This window comes from Formica exsecta, unplaced genomic scaffold, assembly GCF_003651465.1.
Source record: "Formica exsecta isolate Colony F162 unplaced genomic scaffold, ASM365146v1 scaffold3, whole genome shotgun sequence".
Taxonomy (NCBI): Eukaryota; Metazoa; Arthropoda; class Insecta; order Hymenoptera; family Formicidae; genus Formica; species Formica exsecta.
The window spans coordinates 1,351,664-1,367,053 of record NW_021850256.1 but is presented as its reverse complement, the minus strand read 5'-3'; the positions used below and the strand labels follow the sequence as shown (position 1 = coordinate 1,367,053).

At 30.3% G+C, this 15,390-nt stretch overlaps 2 protein-coding genes and 2 non-coding genes across 9 annotated transcripts in view; 3 read left to right on the top strand and 1 right to left on the bottom strand.

The window, feature by feature from the left end:
* Positions 1 to 4,502, top strand: part of LOC115237562 (gonadotropin-releasing hormone receptor-like) — a 10,895-nt gene extending 6,393 nt beyond the window's left edge. The window contains exons 3-7 of one of the 2 annotated variants that reach the window (XM_029810690.1): positions 1,649 to 1,832; positions 2,303 to 2,502; positions 2,610 to 2,731; positions 4,137 to 4,230; positions 4,383 to 4,502. In XM_029810690.1, coding sequence (XP_029666550.1) covers positions 1,649 to 1,832; positions 2,303 to 2,502; positions 2,610 to 2,731; positions 4,137 to 4,230 — 600 coding nt within the window. In that variant the 3' untranslated portion in view covers positions 4,383 to 4,502. Of the gene's footprint in view, positions 1 to 1,648; positions 1,833 to 2,302; positions 2,503 to 2,609; positions 2,732 to 4,136 lie in introns of both variants that reach the window. The other variant, XM_029810689.1, reaches the window with a different exon arrangement.
* An 8,782-nt stretch (positions 4,503 to 13,284) lies between these two features.
* Trnag-ucc lies at positions 13,285 to 13,356 on the top strand. The gene has a single exon. It is a non-coding gene; the product is annotated as a tRNA-Gly (tRNA).
* A 161-nt stretch (positions 13,357 to 13,517) lies between these two features.
* On the bottom strand, positions 13,518 to 13,589 carry Trnae-cuc. The gene has a single exon. It is a non-coding gene; the product is annotated as a tRNA-Glu (tRNA).
* An 823-nt stretch (positions 13,590 to 14,412) lies between these two features.
* LOC115237512 (histidine--tRNA ligase, cytoplasmic) overlaps positions 14,413 to 15,390 on the top strand; it is a 3,973-nt gene continuing 2,995 nt past the window's right edge. The window contains exons 1-2 of one of the 5 annotated variants that reach the window (XM_029810592.1): positions 14,413 to 14,607; positions 15,183 to 15,386. In XM_029810592.1, coding sequence (XP_029666452.1) covers positions 14,497 to 14,607; positions 15,183 to 15,386 — 315 coding nt within the window. In that variant the 5' untranslated portion in view covers positions 14,413 to 14,496. The remainder of the gene's footprint in view (positions 14,608 to 15,182; positions 15,387 to 15,390) is intronic. The other 4 variants (XM_029810593.1, XM_029810595.1, XM_029810594.1 and 1 more) reach the window with 4 other exon arrangements.

Below are 15,390 nucleotides of genomic sequence, written 5' to 3'. Positions count from 1 at the left end.
ATCAAACATCCTTTAATAATACTCTATTCACGTAAAAAAATTTAATCCGATATCTCAAATTTTCTGAAAGTTACAGCGTGTACAGACATTTCTCAAAAAATTCAAAATTTTATAAAAAATGAACCTTTTCATCGATTCTCACCAAATTCAATACCAACCATCCTTGAATGATACTCTATCCATATAAAAAAAATTTAACCCGATATCTCAAAAATTGCGGAAGTTAGAGGTTGTACAATATATTGCGTACATACATCATACACACATACACACATACATATATACATACATACATACAGACATTTTTTAGGAATATGATTTTTCGACGTTTTGGAACATTCTAAACACATTGGCATAGAAAACTCGAAAAAAAATTTTGTCACGAAAACAAAGCTTCCTCTATGAGGAAGCAATATATATACATGTAAAAATCACAAGTAGTGACAGATAGAGACTGTCAGCGAAGTAGACGTTGCAATTCGATCGTATACTATCCGGAGTTGTCGAGAAGACCAATTGTATAGATAAGCCCGAGACTCGATTTAACGAGGTGTCAGGTGCACCAACCGCGAACGGCGGATGCAGACTCTGAGATCAGTTTATGTGTTGTCGAGGTCACCTACTTAGATCGGACGAGATCGCGGAGCCATCGCTGAGTCAGAGAATAATGCTATCGTCGCGACGGGAGAAAAAGACGTGGTCTGGCGAAGATTGATAGTAAAACGTGTATATCTTGACAGGCCGAGACGCAGGGAATGGCCTGCTTAATCAATGCGCCTCTCTTTTTCCGAGAAGTTCTTTTAAGCGGAACCTTCACTCTATTCTCGATAACCTTTACTATCCGTCTCTCTCCCCCGCCGTGGTTGTCCTAATCTTACCGAGGAGACACAACGAATTTGAAATGATCCGCTAAACGTCACATCTTTGGTCGGAAGATCGAATCGATGTACAAATTTCAGCATTTACAAATGTCGACATTTACAAATGTCGATATTTACAAATGAATGTTGAAAGTGATATTAGCTCTTTCCCATTTACATATGTATATTATTATGTAATTTTGTGCACACACTTTCCGATCATAAAATAGCATAAACATATCTGAAACCAATAGATTTGTTTATCAATCACTGTTTATAATCGCTCGATATAAGAACAATTGTTAAAAAATTTATCGTCGATATGCAAGCAAACGGCTTAATAATAGCTCTGCATTTAATGCTTCTAATCAAGAAGATTGCAAGTTTTTTATAAAATATATTTTTAAAAACAATTCGATTTAGAATGTATTATTGCAATTGAGTAATCTTCAGATTAGTTAGTCTTATTAAACTGCATCCATATCGCTATGTAACTATTAAAAAGTTGAACTCGCATTTATTTCAATTTTCCGTTTTAATAAATAAAGTACCGATGTCTCACGTGTTAATATTACATCTATCTAATTTTTTTTTTCTTGCAAACTATGTTTAAGTATTTCTATGATGTGAGTGTACTGTAATCTCTTTAAATCCAGAATTATATATATGTATACATATATATATATAGTATTTAATTAGCTCATTATATTATGTTAGATAGCTTTTATCGAAGCGCTACACATTTAACTCATATCGATGTTATCTTCATATATTGGTTTTATTAACAGGTAGCGATATTTCATGTTTCACAAGGACCATTTATCGAGGAATTTCCACAATGCGTAACCCATGGCTTTTATACCGAGCCCTGGCAGGAACAGCTTTATGCTAGTTTCAGCCTGTTCTTCATGTTCCTCCTGCCATTGGCGATTTTAATTACCACATATGTATCTACGGTGATTACTATCTCCCGTAAGTATTTTTGCATTGCATACATTGTAAAATTGTACTTTCGATGACTGATTGTTATTCATATTGTAACTTTTCGATAATTCGTATTTATCTTGATAACTGAATCTGAAGCTAAACTCTTGAGAAAAAAATCTCAACTTGAATTTAAATGGGCAATAAAATTTTATCTCTTTTCTAAAATATTAAATTTTATTTCTTTTCCAAAATATGTTAAAATACGTATGTGTACAATATTCTTTGAATTTAATTATAATAAAGTCGCAATAATGTATGAAAATGATTTTAAAAAGATATTTGTATCAATATTGTATCATTTATAATTTAACAACGAGTACAATTTTATTTTGAATAAATAAATAATATAAGAATTTTAGAGAGGAAAAAAGAGAGAGAGAGAGAGAAATGCTGACGTAAAGTTTGATTATAATTATGTAATACACTAACGATAAGCTAAACTAACATTGTTCCAGAAAGTCAGAAAATGTTCAAAGCGGAGCCTGTGAGAGGAGTATACATTAGAAACAGCGACCTAAATAGGAGAAGACTGTTGCACCGGGCGAAAACAAAGTCATTACGTATTAGCGTCGTCATTGTAGCGGCATTTCTAATCTGGTGGACGCCGTACTACACGATGATGATAATCTTTTTGTTTCTCGATCCCGACGAACATGTTAGTATATACATACTTTATAATCGAAGCAAATATATTATATTACTTCGTTTGTGTCGTGTCAAAAAATCACTATTGATTCGCTAACGAACGTACGATGCTTCTAGCTCAGCCAGGAGTTACAGAACGGAATATTTTTCTTTGGCATGAGCAACAGCTTGGTAAATCCTTTGATATATGGTGCATTTCATCTTTGGCCACAGAAACAACGGCATGGCTCTTATCAAAGGTAAAAAAAATTTACGAGACCGTTCGACGTACCCTATCTCATTCTCTTTTTCCCTTTTCCATTCATGCATTTTGCTCCAACATATACTGGCATATTGCGAGAGTATGGTGAACGTATGTGTGTATGTCACAGTGCAACAATGGAAATCTTTATATGATTAAATGCAAGGCTCATTGGCATAAATTCAAATATAAATGCATTTACTCTATAGCGATTATTCGATGAATGAAAAACAAATATTACTGAGAAAACAAATAATACTACAAATATTATTACAACAAATAATACTACAAATATTCACACATTATATATACTACACAAAAAATTAAAGAGCTACTTTCTTCCTTCTACAGAAAAGGCAATTTTCAAGTAGTTGCAACTTCGTCGCATATAATCGGATTGAGATCAATAAAAAAGCAATGCTTGAAGTTTCTAGTTTCAGAATCTTTTAATCAATTTCAATTATTTTTATTTGTTACAAATTATTTGTAAATACTGTAGAGTTCATAAAAATGTCAACGTTTTTTTCATTAATTTGCATTGATTTAAATAAAAAAGAATAAAAGTTTTACTTAATTTTAAGGTAACGATTACACTTTAACAATGGATATTGATTGAAAAAGCAATTAGTGCATTTTAAAGTGCCGACTTTTCTCTTTAAATTGCTTTTTTCAAAGTCAATAGATTGATTTTACTTCAGTAGTGAACAATTCGGCAAAAAAAAATCATAGGATATTCATTAAAAAAGCAAATTAAAAATAAAACTCTGCTTTTTAAAATCTAATTAACGAAATTGTGCTACAATTTTTTTTTCTTCGGCACTCTTTGACAAAATTTTGAAAAATTTATTCAATTGACAGACGTCATCATAATGTAATTTTGTAACAAATAAAAAAATTTGAAATCGACTAAAAGATTCTGAAACTAGAAACTAGGAACTAGAAGCTTTGTAACGCTTTTTTATTGATCTGAATACGATTATATGCGACGAAGTCACTAGAAAGTTGCAGCCACTAGAAAATTGTATTTTCTGTAGAAGGAAGAAAGTGGCTCTTCTCAATTTTTTTGCATATGTAAGTATTTTATAATATCATATAGAATATTCGTCAAAATAAAATCTTAAACGAGATATTTTTGCAGGCATATAATATCTAAATTCATTATTTTAAATTAAGACATTTAACCTTGAAACATCCTATATACACATATACTATACTATTCAATTAATAATATTCAAATAAGACATACGATAAATCGATAAAATATATTTAATTAATATTATATGTATATATGTATAATATCTCATTCACATTATCTTGACTATTCCCATTGCTTTTGAAAACATGACAAAATATCTCAGTAAATGCAAAACATTTCTAATCATTAATATTATTGTAAATTATAGATCTGACTTTACGATGCGGAGTATGAGAAAACCCATGCAAAGCAAATCGTCGCTTCTCTCCCATCAAGAAAATGGCTGTAAAGTGCAGCATTAAGTATAATATTTTATCAAATAGAATTAGCATCTAACATAAAAACAACATATGTATATTGTGTGAAATCGTATCAAAAGATGATAGCATACATTGTAAAAAAAGGTATGTTAAATTACTTATTGTTCATGTAATTCTGTAATATTTTTTTACAGTGTAAGTTATACGAAGTGAGAAATGAAGAAAAGCATTACTCCGCCATATTCTTCATATCAAGTATCATTTAGTTAAGGAATTTTACAAATAAGAATTACCCTTTGCATAGAAAAAAGAATTTTATATATATATATGGAACAAATAAATTTATTTTAGGTAATTATTCAGAATCACGGCTCCACCTGCAAATGGGCTGCAAATTTTTTTACGGACTTTTTATGTTTAGAAAGAAATATAAATAATCATTTTTAGTTAGGAGAGGCCCAAATATAAAGTTATAGACCAAAAAAGGGTTCACCCCACAACCCAAACCAAATTTTAGTTTTAAATCAGAAATACATTTGGGTTAGGTTATATCTTCCGGAACAGTGGGTGGACACAGTGGGTTTCGCCCCCCCCCCCCTACGGGGGGGCTCTACTTCCGGAAGATATAACCTAACCTAAACCTATTTCTGATTTAAAACTAAAATTTGGTTTGGGTTGTGGGGTGGACCTCGCTTTGTTTTGGTAATTTTTGGGGTTTTTCGTTTTTTTTTGGGGGGTGGGGGTGATGGGGGATGTGCTCCCCCAACTGATTATCACTGTTGAAGTCACAACAAAGAGTTTTAGCGAGAGATCCGATCATATTTGTCAAAATTCAGAAAAGACCTTATTCAAAATAATTACACTTTTTTGGTCTATAACCTTTTTTTTGGGCCTCCCCCAACTAAAAATGGTTATTTATATTTTTTTCTAAACATAAAAAGTCCGTAAAAAAATTTGCAGCCCATTTGCAGGTGGAGTCGTGATTCTGAATAATTACCTTATTTTATTTCAATAGAACAAACACATTGCAAGAAAAATATAAATTAAGTATTTTAAAATAAAACTGAATATTTTATATATGCGTTATATTATACGATAATTTAAAATAAATTACACACACTATCGAGGAAATAAAAACAAACAAGCAATATGTCTATTGAAAATAACATAAATGATAAAGAATTTATAAATTACTACCGCATATCGTGTTGCTCTTTATATAGGTTGCCCGAAGCTTTTTCAGACCTCCTTTCCTTTCTTGTTCATCCTTTGCCGTTTCCTCGTGACACTCACAGTCACTCGCAAAAACACGATTGATTATAATATAATCATTATTCTGTATATAAAAGTATTACGGTAAGATTATCGAGAACTAAATATTTTACGAGATATTTTATTTTTTATATCAAAATATGTCAGATTAAGATATAAAATAACTCAAAAAATACTTAATGAAAAAATACTTTATTATAGTGTTTTGAAAACGTCTGGACAAGGGCTACAAGAATATGCAATAAAAAATAGGGGGTTCCATTTAAGAAAACATCGATCACATTGACCTGGCCTTGAAGAAGTCACTTAAAGTCAAATCCATATTTTCATCACCCCCTTCAAACCATGCAACTTTTGTCTGAAACATTTTTTCTTCCAATCACTTCCCTAGTTTTTAAATGGTAATTATTTCTTTAACAACACATAGAGTCAAATATATTTTGTCCGATGCTATATTATTTGATTTGTCGACAATCTAGATATAATTTAGATCAAGAACGTGTCGTAAAACAATCGAATCGCAAAATCGAATAATTAATATAACGATAAGCTACGTAATACATTAATCATTTAATAAATAATTGATCTATAATTTAAAATATTTATATATACATATAATTTAATATTTCGTATATATATTTTATAGTATATAAAATATTTCGACAGCGAATTAAAACAATACCTAACATGGTATTTAGCCTTGGCGGCGTAAACATTGACGCGCGTAAACATTGTTTACGTATCACGGCCTTATTATCATTCATACGGAGATTGAATAGGACTGTAGTGAAGCGAGACGATCAAATTCTTTTCTTACATGTTATCATTCGCATGGCGATACTTGAGGAGTAAATGATTTAAATATGATTTGGATTAAGAACGCATAATAAAATAGTCGAATCGCAGGTCCGAGTAATTAACATAACAATAAGCTTTGTGATATATTAATCGTTTGTTAAATAAATGATCTATAATTTCAAATATTTGTATAATTTATTCCGCTTGTATATTTGTCATAGTATGTAAAATATTTCGGTATCGAATTATCAATAACATGGTATCCAACCTCGGCGGCGTAAACAATAGCTTGCTAATATTTACATGCTTCGGTCTTGTTATCATTCGCGCGACGACACTCGAACAGAAAAGTAGTGGTGCGAGACGCTCCGCCAAATTCATTTTCTAAACGCGATTGCAACCAGTATCAGAAAATTATTTGCTATGATTAATAATTAATTAGCTTTTATAAATAACTGTATATAACTGCATACACATTACACATATCGCGACGATAGATCTCGAATCGCATATTTTGCGTAATTTTTTCATTTAATAAGATAAGAATTGAAGTGACAGAAATCGAAATTATAAATTATCATTTTGTTGCAATTTTTACAAAACAATAACTATTTTTCTATCGATACTTACAACAGAGTAAAAATATTTCGCCCAATGCTTTATCGACACTTTTCGATTATTTAAATATAATTCGGATTGAGAAAAAATTAAACAATCGAATTGCAGGATCAAGTTTTCCGTCATCGTGTCACGGTATCGCGTTTTCGCGTCGTCGCGTCTTCGCGTTGGACTTCTATCTCGTTTTCACGATTGTCATTGAGGATTGTGCCGTTTAAAGTATCGCGCGTGTGAATCAACCTGAGAGGAAGAGAAGACCTGGGAGAGGTATCGGGGGAGCAATCTGTCGTAAGTAATTTTTTATTTGTATATTAATTATTTATTAATTGCGTATGTGCAATTTAAATTAAACAATTAATCGCATAATCGTAATTTGATTTTTTATTTATATGATTTAAACAAGAGAGAATTAGAGAAAAATATTTTTATATAAAAGCTATAATCTTGTAAAAGTTTCTACTTTTAGATTATAGCTTTATATTAGAATTATTAGAGTTATTAGTAGTTTTTTTCCAAAATTTATAAAATTATCTTATTTATCTGCTTATTATCATATGCATCGAATATAAAATTCAATGCATACAATAAATTTTTTGAAATATTAATTACTTTGAGCGCTACTACAATTTGGATCTTCTATTTGTATGTTACAGATCAACGTAACGACCTTAACAATCCGAGAAGAGGGGGAGGCCTAGGAGAGGCATCCTGCACCGGCGGAGCAACCCAAGGGTGAGTATTTATTATTTTTATATTGGCTGTTAAAAATCACGTACGCGCATAAATTCAGTCTCATTATTTGAATGAATTAAACAAGAGAAAATTAGAAAAAAACTTTTAAGTCCGATAAATGTTTCTATTATTAAAAAAATAATCTTTTTAAAATTTATAAAATTGTTTTGTATTTATGTATCTGCTTATTATCGTACGCATCGGATATAAAATAATAATTTTTTGAAATATTAATTATATTTTGAGCGCTGCTATAATTTGAATTTTATATTTGTATGTTACAGACAACCTCAAGACCAACAATTCCGCTGTTGCGCATCAGTGCCGGTGAGTGACAAACTTTTATTTAATTTTAAAATAACGGATTTTTAGAGATTATAGATGTAGATTGTAGATCATAGATTGTAGATAAATCCGTTACTTTTAAATGGATGAGTTGAAAACAGATTAAGTTGAATAACTTTTAATAAATTCTTTTAATATGCATTGCATCTATTGCAAAAATAAATTAAAGTCTAAATTAAAAAAGAAAGATTATAGAAAACATTTTTTCCAATTTGTAGATTTTATCTGATTTATTGAATAAAGAACGCTAGTAATTTTTATCAACGCTAGTATTTTATTTTAGTATTTTATATACGTATAATGGTAACTTATTCTTATAACGCGCGCCGATCTTATTCTAATTTCTTACAGCTCATCCATATCGTAGAATTTGTTTGTAGATATTGTTTTTAAACTTTGTTTTAACTGATATAAAAGAGACCAAATGATCAAGCAATTAAATCACCTGTAATATGATAATAAATGGCATAAATGTTGTATAAATTAATCTTATTTTATTATAAATTATATATTATTATATAAATTAGTATTATATTATATTATTATTATATATATTACTATATTATTATATAAATTATATATTAATATATAAATACTAATCAAATCTATATATTTATCATAATTTATCATAAGTTTTTCATCAAAATTTTGATTGATAATTTGGCTTTGTCTCAGTTAAAATAAAGTTAACGTTTAACGAACGATCGTAAAATCATACGATTGTCAACGAGCGTGAAATGTTTACGTTCATCTGCTGGCGACATTAATTGGCCGGCAAAAAAAGGAGTTTATCTCCTTACGTGCGCAAGAAAAATCTTGCGCTTATTTGCCGGCAATAAAAGGGGTATCTCCTGCGTATCTCCTTTTCCGATCTCTGGTTAGAGATCGATCCAGAAAATGGCCAGGAGCAACGAAAGGTAGGTCCAACTGGCCTGAAGAATAAACATAGGCTACGCAAAATAGGCGGTCAATATTGGCCAAAATCCGTAGCGTAAGATACGAGTAGGGCTCGCGGTTAGGGCACGCGGTTAGGACACGCGGTTAGGACACGCGATTAGGGATACGTTCTCTAAATCTCCATTGACTCAGCCAGCAAGTAGGATTGTTAGAATTATAGGGACCATTAGAACATTAAAGAAAAAGCTAAACATATAAAAAATATCAAATAAGAGTGTAAAGATTCGATATTAAACTAACGGTTAAATATTATCTTCTTATTCACGAAATTTAACGATCACTTTCAATATTGCAAAATTACGAGTAAATTATTATGAATTTTATGATTTTCTTTTAATTAGAGATTGATGTATTTATAATTTCTGTATTGGAATCAAATATTCGTAAAATAAATTAATAAATTACATTGCGAAAATACCATTTTTATTCCGCATTCATTTCGCGTTTTTTCCACATTTTTTTCCGTTCTTTCTGTTTTTGAACGCGATCGCTGTCCCTCTCGCCAGGTGAACGTTAATAAAGTTGCCTGGTTCATACCGACAAATAGTCGTGTAATTATAATTGTATTATAATTGTATTGTATAAAATTGTATTTATTATAATTGTATGTAAATTATATAAAATATGTATTCGTTTGTAAATTACACGAAAAATTACCGAAAGAACACGTATAATAACGATATATAGAAATTAGTTCAATTAACATATATATATTTGTTTCTAAAGTATGTACTGTAAAAATATTCTCACACATAAATGTAACTGTGTGTGTTTTCATACCGAAGAATCGTTGATAAAATCGGGAAACTTTATATACATACATTTTATATATATTTCAAACTTTACAAATTTTACAAATATATATAATTTTTTGATATTAAATATAAAAAATATCAAATAAGAGTGTAAAGATTCGATATTAAACTAACGGTTAAATATTATCTTCTTATTCACGAAATTTAACGATCACTTTCAATATTGCAAAATTACGAGTAAATTATTATGAATTTTATGATTTTCTTTTAATTAGAGATTGATGTATTTATAATTTCTGTATTGAAATCAAATATTCGTAAAATAAATTAATAAATTACATTGCGAAAATACCATTTTTATTCCGCATTCATTTCGCGTTTTTTCCACATTTTTTTCCGTTCTTTCTGTTTTTGAACGCGATCGCTGTCCCTCTCGCCAGGTGAACGTTAATAAAGTTGCCTGGTTCATACCGACAAATAGTCGAAACGATTTTCATCGTGGAGAATTATTTCTTGTTGGTTTTTGTAAGATCCATCCGCGACGTCTAGTTCGGTGCTTTGTTAAAAATTGGGGATTTTTGTTACAGAATTGGAATTAATCCCAGGTTTTCCTGGCGATTCCTGAAAGCAATGATATCGGTAGTAACTCAACGACGAACGCCATACACCTCTTTAAAGTAGAATTAAGAAATTAATTTAAACAGTATATATTTTTTTAAAAGAAAGATATATTTTTTCTCTTCGTTAAAAATGTTCTTCCATTATTATTAGTATTAATATTATTATTATCTTTATAAAAAAGAAAGACTTAACAGTAGATTAAACATGGATATAGCTATTGTGTATAAATTTATATTTTTTTAATAATTTCAAATTGCAATCACTTTGTCCGTTTTTGTGGACTTTTTTGATAAAAAAAATTATAGTTACGAACAAATGTATTTTAAAATTAACTATTAATTAATATAATTTTTGGTTTCTTTTAAGAAATTATTTCCAGATACTGGACATCCCGCCACTGTAGAACATTAGTTCTGGATTAATATTTTTAAATGTATGTACTATTCTATATATATAATAAAATACATGCGCAAATCAGTATACTATTTAAAAAAATTTTTATATTTCCTTGAACATCATGTTATATACAAAATTATATGTATGAATGTAACGAAATATGCGAATACTTAAAAACTTCGAGACAAATATCGAATGGGTACCCCAATATCAGTAAAATATCGGCAAATTAATTTATTTAAACGCTACAAAAAAATAGCGCTTAGAATTACTTGAAATTATTTCGATTTATTTTATCTTACAAAATGCTTAAATTGAAATTTTTTAAATTTTGCTGTTGTCGGGTTTGATTCGTCTCGAGCAGTTGGTACCCGAGAATTATTTGTATTCGCATATTTAATATAAGCTATAATAACAATGCATGTATTTTATTATCCATAAATATAGTCGTCCGTAACCACATTTCCACTAAAATCGTTATAGCCATTTATTTTTTAATAAAGAGATATATTTCATAATAATGGAAAACTACATTTTCTTATGTGAATTTCGATCGTGTGAATTGAAGATAATGACAATGGTAATTGTCATTCATTTGTTACTGAAATCATTGCTATCGGAAGCAGTCCGGAAGATCTGGGATTCGTTCCCTCCTGCAGCGACTCTAACGTTCAACGGATCACTTAACTTTTCTTTACGAATCGATCTTGCAGAAACTAATATAGAAACAAGACGTTGGTCGTTCTCCACCTTTAGGATCGTTCTTTTCTTTGTCGGATATTAACCGGCATATCACCGGGCGGAGGGGTCTTGTTAAAATCGTTGGGTCTATTATTCTCTATAAAACGGATGATAACGCGATTTTTTATAATATTTTAAGGCTTATAAGACCCATTTTATCCTGTTAAACCAGTTATTCGCGAAATAAAATATGTATCTTATTCTTGATCGCGATATTCGTATAAAATCGCGTATTGGAAAGTAAATTATATAGTGGATGTTATATTACAAATCTCGAATGTCTGTCAAAATATCTTTGCATAAAATAATAGTAATTATATCGCGCGCGCGTACGTGTGTTGCTTCGATTATTGTAGAAATTACACGTATCGCAACCGAATATTATAAATATCGTCGGTTTATTCATTCGTCGTGTTTGCTTGCAAATTTTAAATCGCGATTTATTTTATAATTTAATCGTTGATTTGCATCGAAGCTTCGTCTATCTTTTCATCTTGAATATTATTTTTGAAAGTCTGCGCAAAATGCGCTAATAATGCAAATTCTTTTTCTTCTACAATTAAAAGACGATTGATAACTTTATTAACGACTCTTTTGGTCGCGATTATTTACATTGTATAAAACTTATTAAGCTCTATAATTGTATGTCGATTATTAATAATAAATATCGCGTAATAAATCGTTCCTAAAAAGCCTTGTCTATTCTAAAAATTTCTAGTAAATTTTTTATTATACGCATATTTTGGACATTTTCGTGTAATTCCATGTAATAAATTATTTTGTATTAAATTTCAGATTATATTTTGTATTATATTTTGTATATTATCATATATTTTGTATATTAAATTTATTGTACCATTTATTGTATCATTTATTGTACATTGTTACATGTTAAAATAAAAATAAAAATAAAATAAAACTTAACCTGATCTGAGAAATAAAAAGAGAGGAAACAAATCATCCTCATACATTTTTCCTCGTCAATATTAGTATCTCCATTTTAACGAAGGCATTTGACGGGTGAGGAGGTTTGAGTATTCTAATGAACCTGAGAGTTATGCCGGCGGTAACGTACAGTATTTTCGAGTGAAGCAGGTTTAATCGTTTTGAGATTGATTAATAACATCATATACTCCATCTTGGATTATTAGGGGTAATTATTAGATTAATTAATGAAATACTTCGAGTAAACGTTCGAAGTTTAATAAGAGTAAAAAATCTTATTCTTTGAAGCAAAAATAGCGTCAAAAATGAGGCATGAACTTTATATTATTTATATTATTAATGCATTATATATTTATATTAATCAGATTCTCTCGAAATCTACAAGGTGACATACACTATTTTTTGGTCGAACATATAAAACTTATATGTTATATTTATATTCATGGCAAATTGAATTTAATCGCTCTTAAAGCGATCAAATCTGCTTCATTCAAAAACGCTAATAGTTTACCAATAGGGTCACACATGCCGGACAGGTCGAAGGCGAAGAGTCAGACTACATACGTATTAAAGTATATCGGTGTAAATTAGGTCTTTAACAGTATGACGGTGCTAAAGTTATCTTTGTTTTGATTTTTATTTTCCCGCGCCACACACACGCACATACATACATTAAAATGTAAAGGAGTTAAAAATATAAAAGCCAAAAATATATAGAAAAATATTTTTTTTATCTTTATTTCATTTTAATATATATTTCATTTCTATATAGAATAATACATGGCAAAAATATAATAGCAGAAATATAAACGGAAAAATTTAACAGAAATCTTTTCATTATTTTTTATAATTTATTTTTCCCGCTACAATATTAAAATATAGATCATATTACTATCGAAGATATGTTTTCATATCTGCGATGGTGGTGTAATGGTCAGCATAGTTGCCTTCCAAGCAGTTGATCCGGGTTCGATTCCCGGCCATCGCAGGTATAATTTTTGGCCATTGAATTGTTGTTAAATTTTTTTTTTTTATTATCCATTATATTATATATAATTTTCGAAGAGATTAAATTGTTTTATTACAATAAATAAATAAAGTGCATCACAAAAAAATCAAGTATTCACACAAAATCAAACAAAAAGAATATTCCGATACCGGGAATCGAACCCGAGCCTCCTGGGTGAGAGCCAGGTATCCTAGCCACTAGACCATATCGGATTATACATCCCAACTTGATAATATGATCTCTTGATCTCAAGTAACATAAATGAAGTAGATTTAATTTTATCTACTTATATAATTAAATATTCTGCCATTTTTCGTATGACATTTTGCGAAAACCTAACAGTATATCTATCACCGGGCAATTATATAAACGTGACAAAATTAATTAATGCTGTTAATGATTAAATCTCGTTCGTTTCGAAAAGCGAGATATGTGTTCGTGTGTGTATAATTCAGAATTTAAGACATTTGCACTATCTTTTTCTTTTTGCAAATCCGCAAAATTTTAGAAAGTACTATATATTGAACCAAACGGCTTCCAACAAATAAAAAATATGTTGAAATATTCAATAATCATTGGTTTGATACTTTATTAAAATTTTTGCTACAAAAATTTAAAAAGCGATCTTAGCAAAATCTATTTAGATATCTCGACTTAACTAGAGATGATATATTTTTAATGCACATTTATTTCCTTCCTTCCTTTCTTTAAGGCCCGTGGCCATTGCACGTGGAAAGATTTTAATCATAACCATAAGGCCATAAACAAATCAACCAATCACAGTGAAACATTCTTATTATGTTTTTAAAATGCTTGATTGGTCGATTTGCTTACGGCTTTACGATTACGACTAAAACTTGTTCATATGTAATGGCCTTTAATTTATCAATAATCTAGACATATCTATCTCATTTTGAATGTAGAAAATGCAATAAACGGATTGGCTTTGCGAGACGAGCCTACAATCGAACCATTCTCGATTCGATCCGCGAAACATTCTACGATTCGCGTGGGGGGGGAGGAATCATTCTTGCATTGCGATTCGTTCGCGTGAGTCATAAAGTAATACGTCGACGTTCGGAACAGACGGAATCGGACAGAATCGGATCGAGAGACCGCATGGTGCTAGCGATGGCTGACGAAATAGCGAGGGAGACGTTGCTGAATCGTGTGAAAGAGCAAGGCGAGACAGTACGACAATTAAAAGCTGCGCAGGCCGATAAAACGCAAGTACGAACATCTTTTTTTTTCCCCTCTTCCAAAGATCTCGATTACGTCGTTCCGTCATCGTGACAGATCGATGTTATAGCCTTTCTCTTTTTTGTCCTCGGGTTCTGCTTCGTGCTCAATTATAGATTCTATAATCATATCCCTTTCACTCTCTTCTGCAAAATACGACGAAAGTACATTCGATATCACCACACTCAAGAGCGTTTCACTTTTTTTTATATTGTATGTTTTTACACTTGCTTTCTTTTCATGCGTACTTGACTTATACTTTTCCTTCATATTCCTTCATGATATTATTAAGTCTATTAATTTTAACTGCATTTCCTGCACACTGCATTCTCTTTTTTCACATATATCCTATATACAAAGCAAATAACCAATTATTTCTCGACTAAAGAAATTGCAAAAATGGAAAAACAGACTTACCATTTATGACAATAGACATGATGCAATAAGCCCCTTGCAATACAATAGCAATTCTATTTATCAGGTGCAAAGAATAGATATTGCTTTCTTTATTTGTGTACTATCATTATATATTGGGCCTTTCTTTTGAGAGACATCTTGTTTCTCAGGGATACAGAGAGCAGTTTGATATAAATGTTGAATTAGAAAGCTTAAACAATGATTTTGCGGATGTCAGCTACACGTGTGGTTGGTGCCCAACGTCCAAAGATACTGAACTATTTGACAAGTTATATGTCATTTGTAATGATGAACTTGCAAGGTGGCCGCATCTAAACAGATGGCACGTTAACATGAAAAGCTTTACCCAAGAAGAGC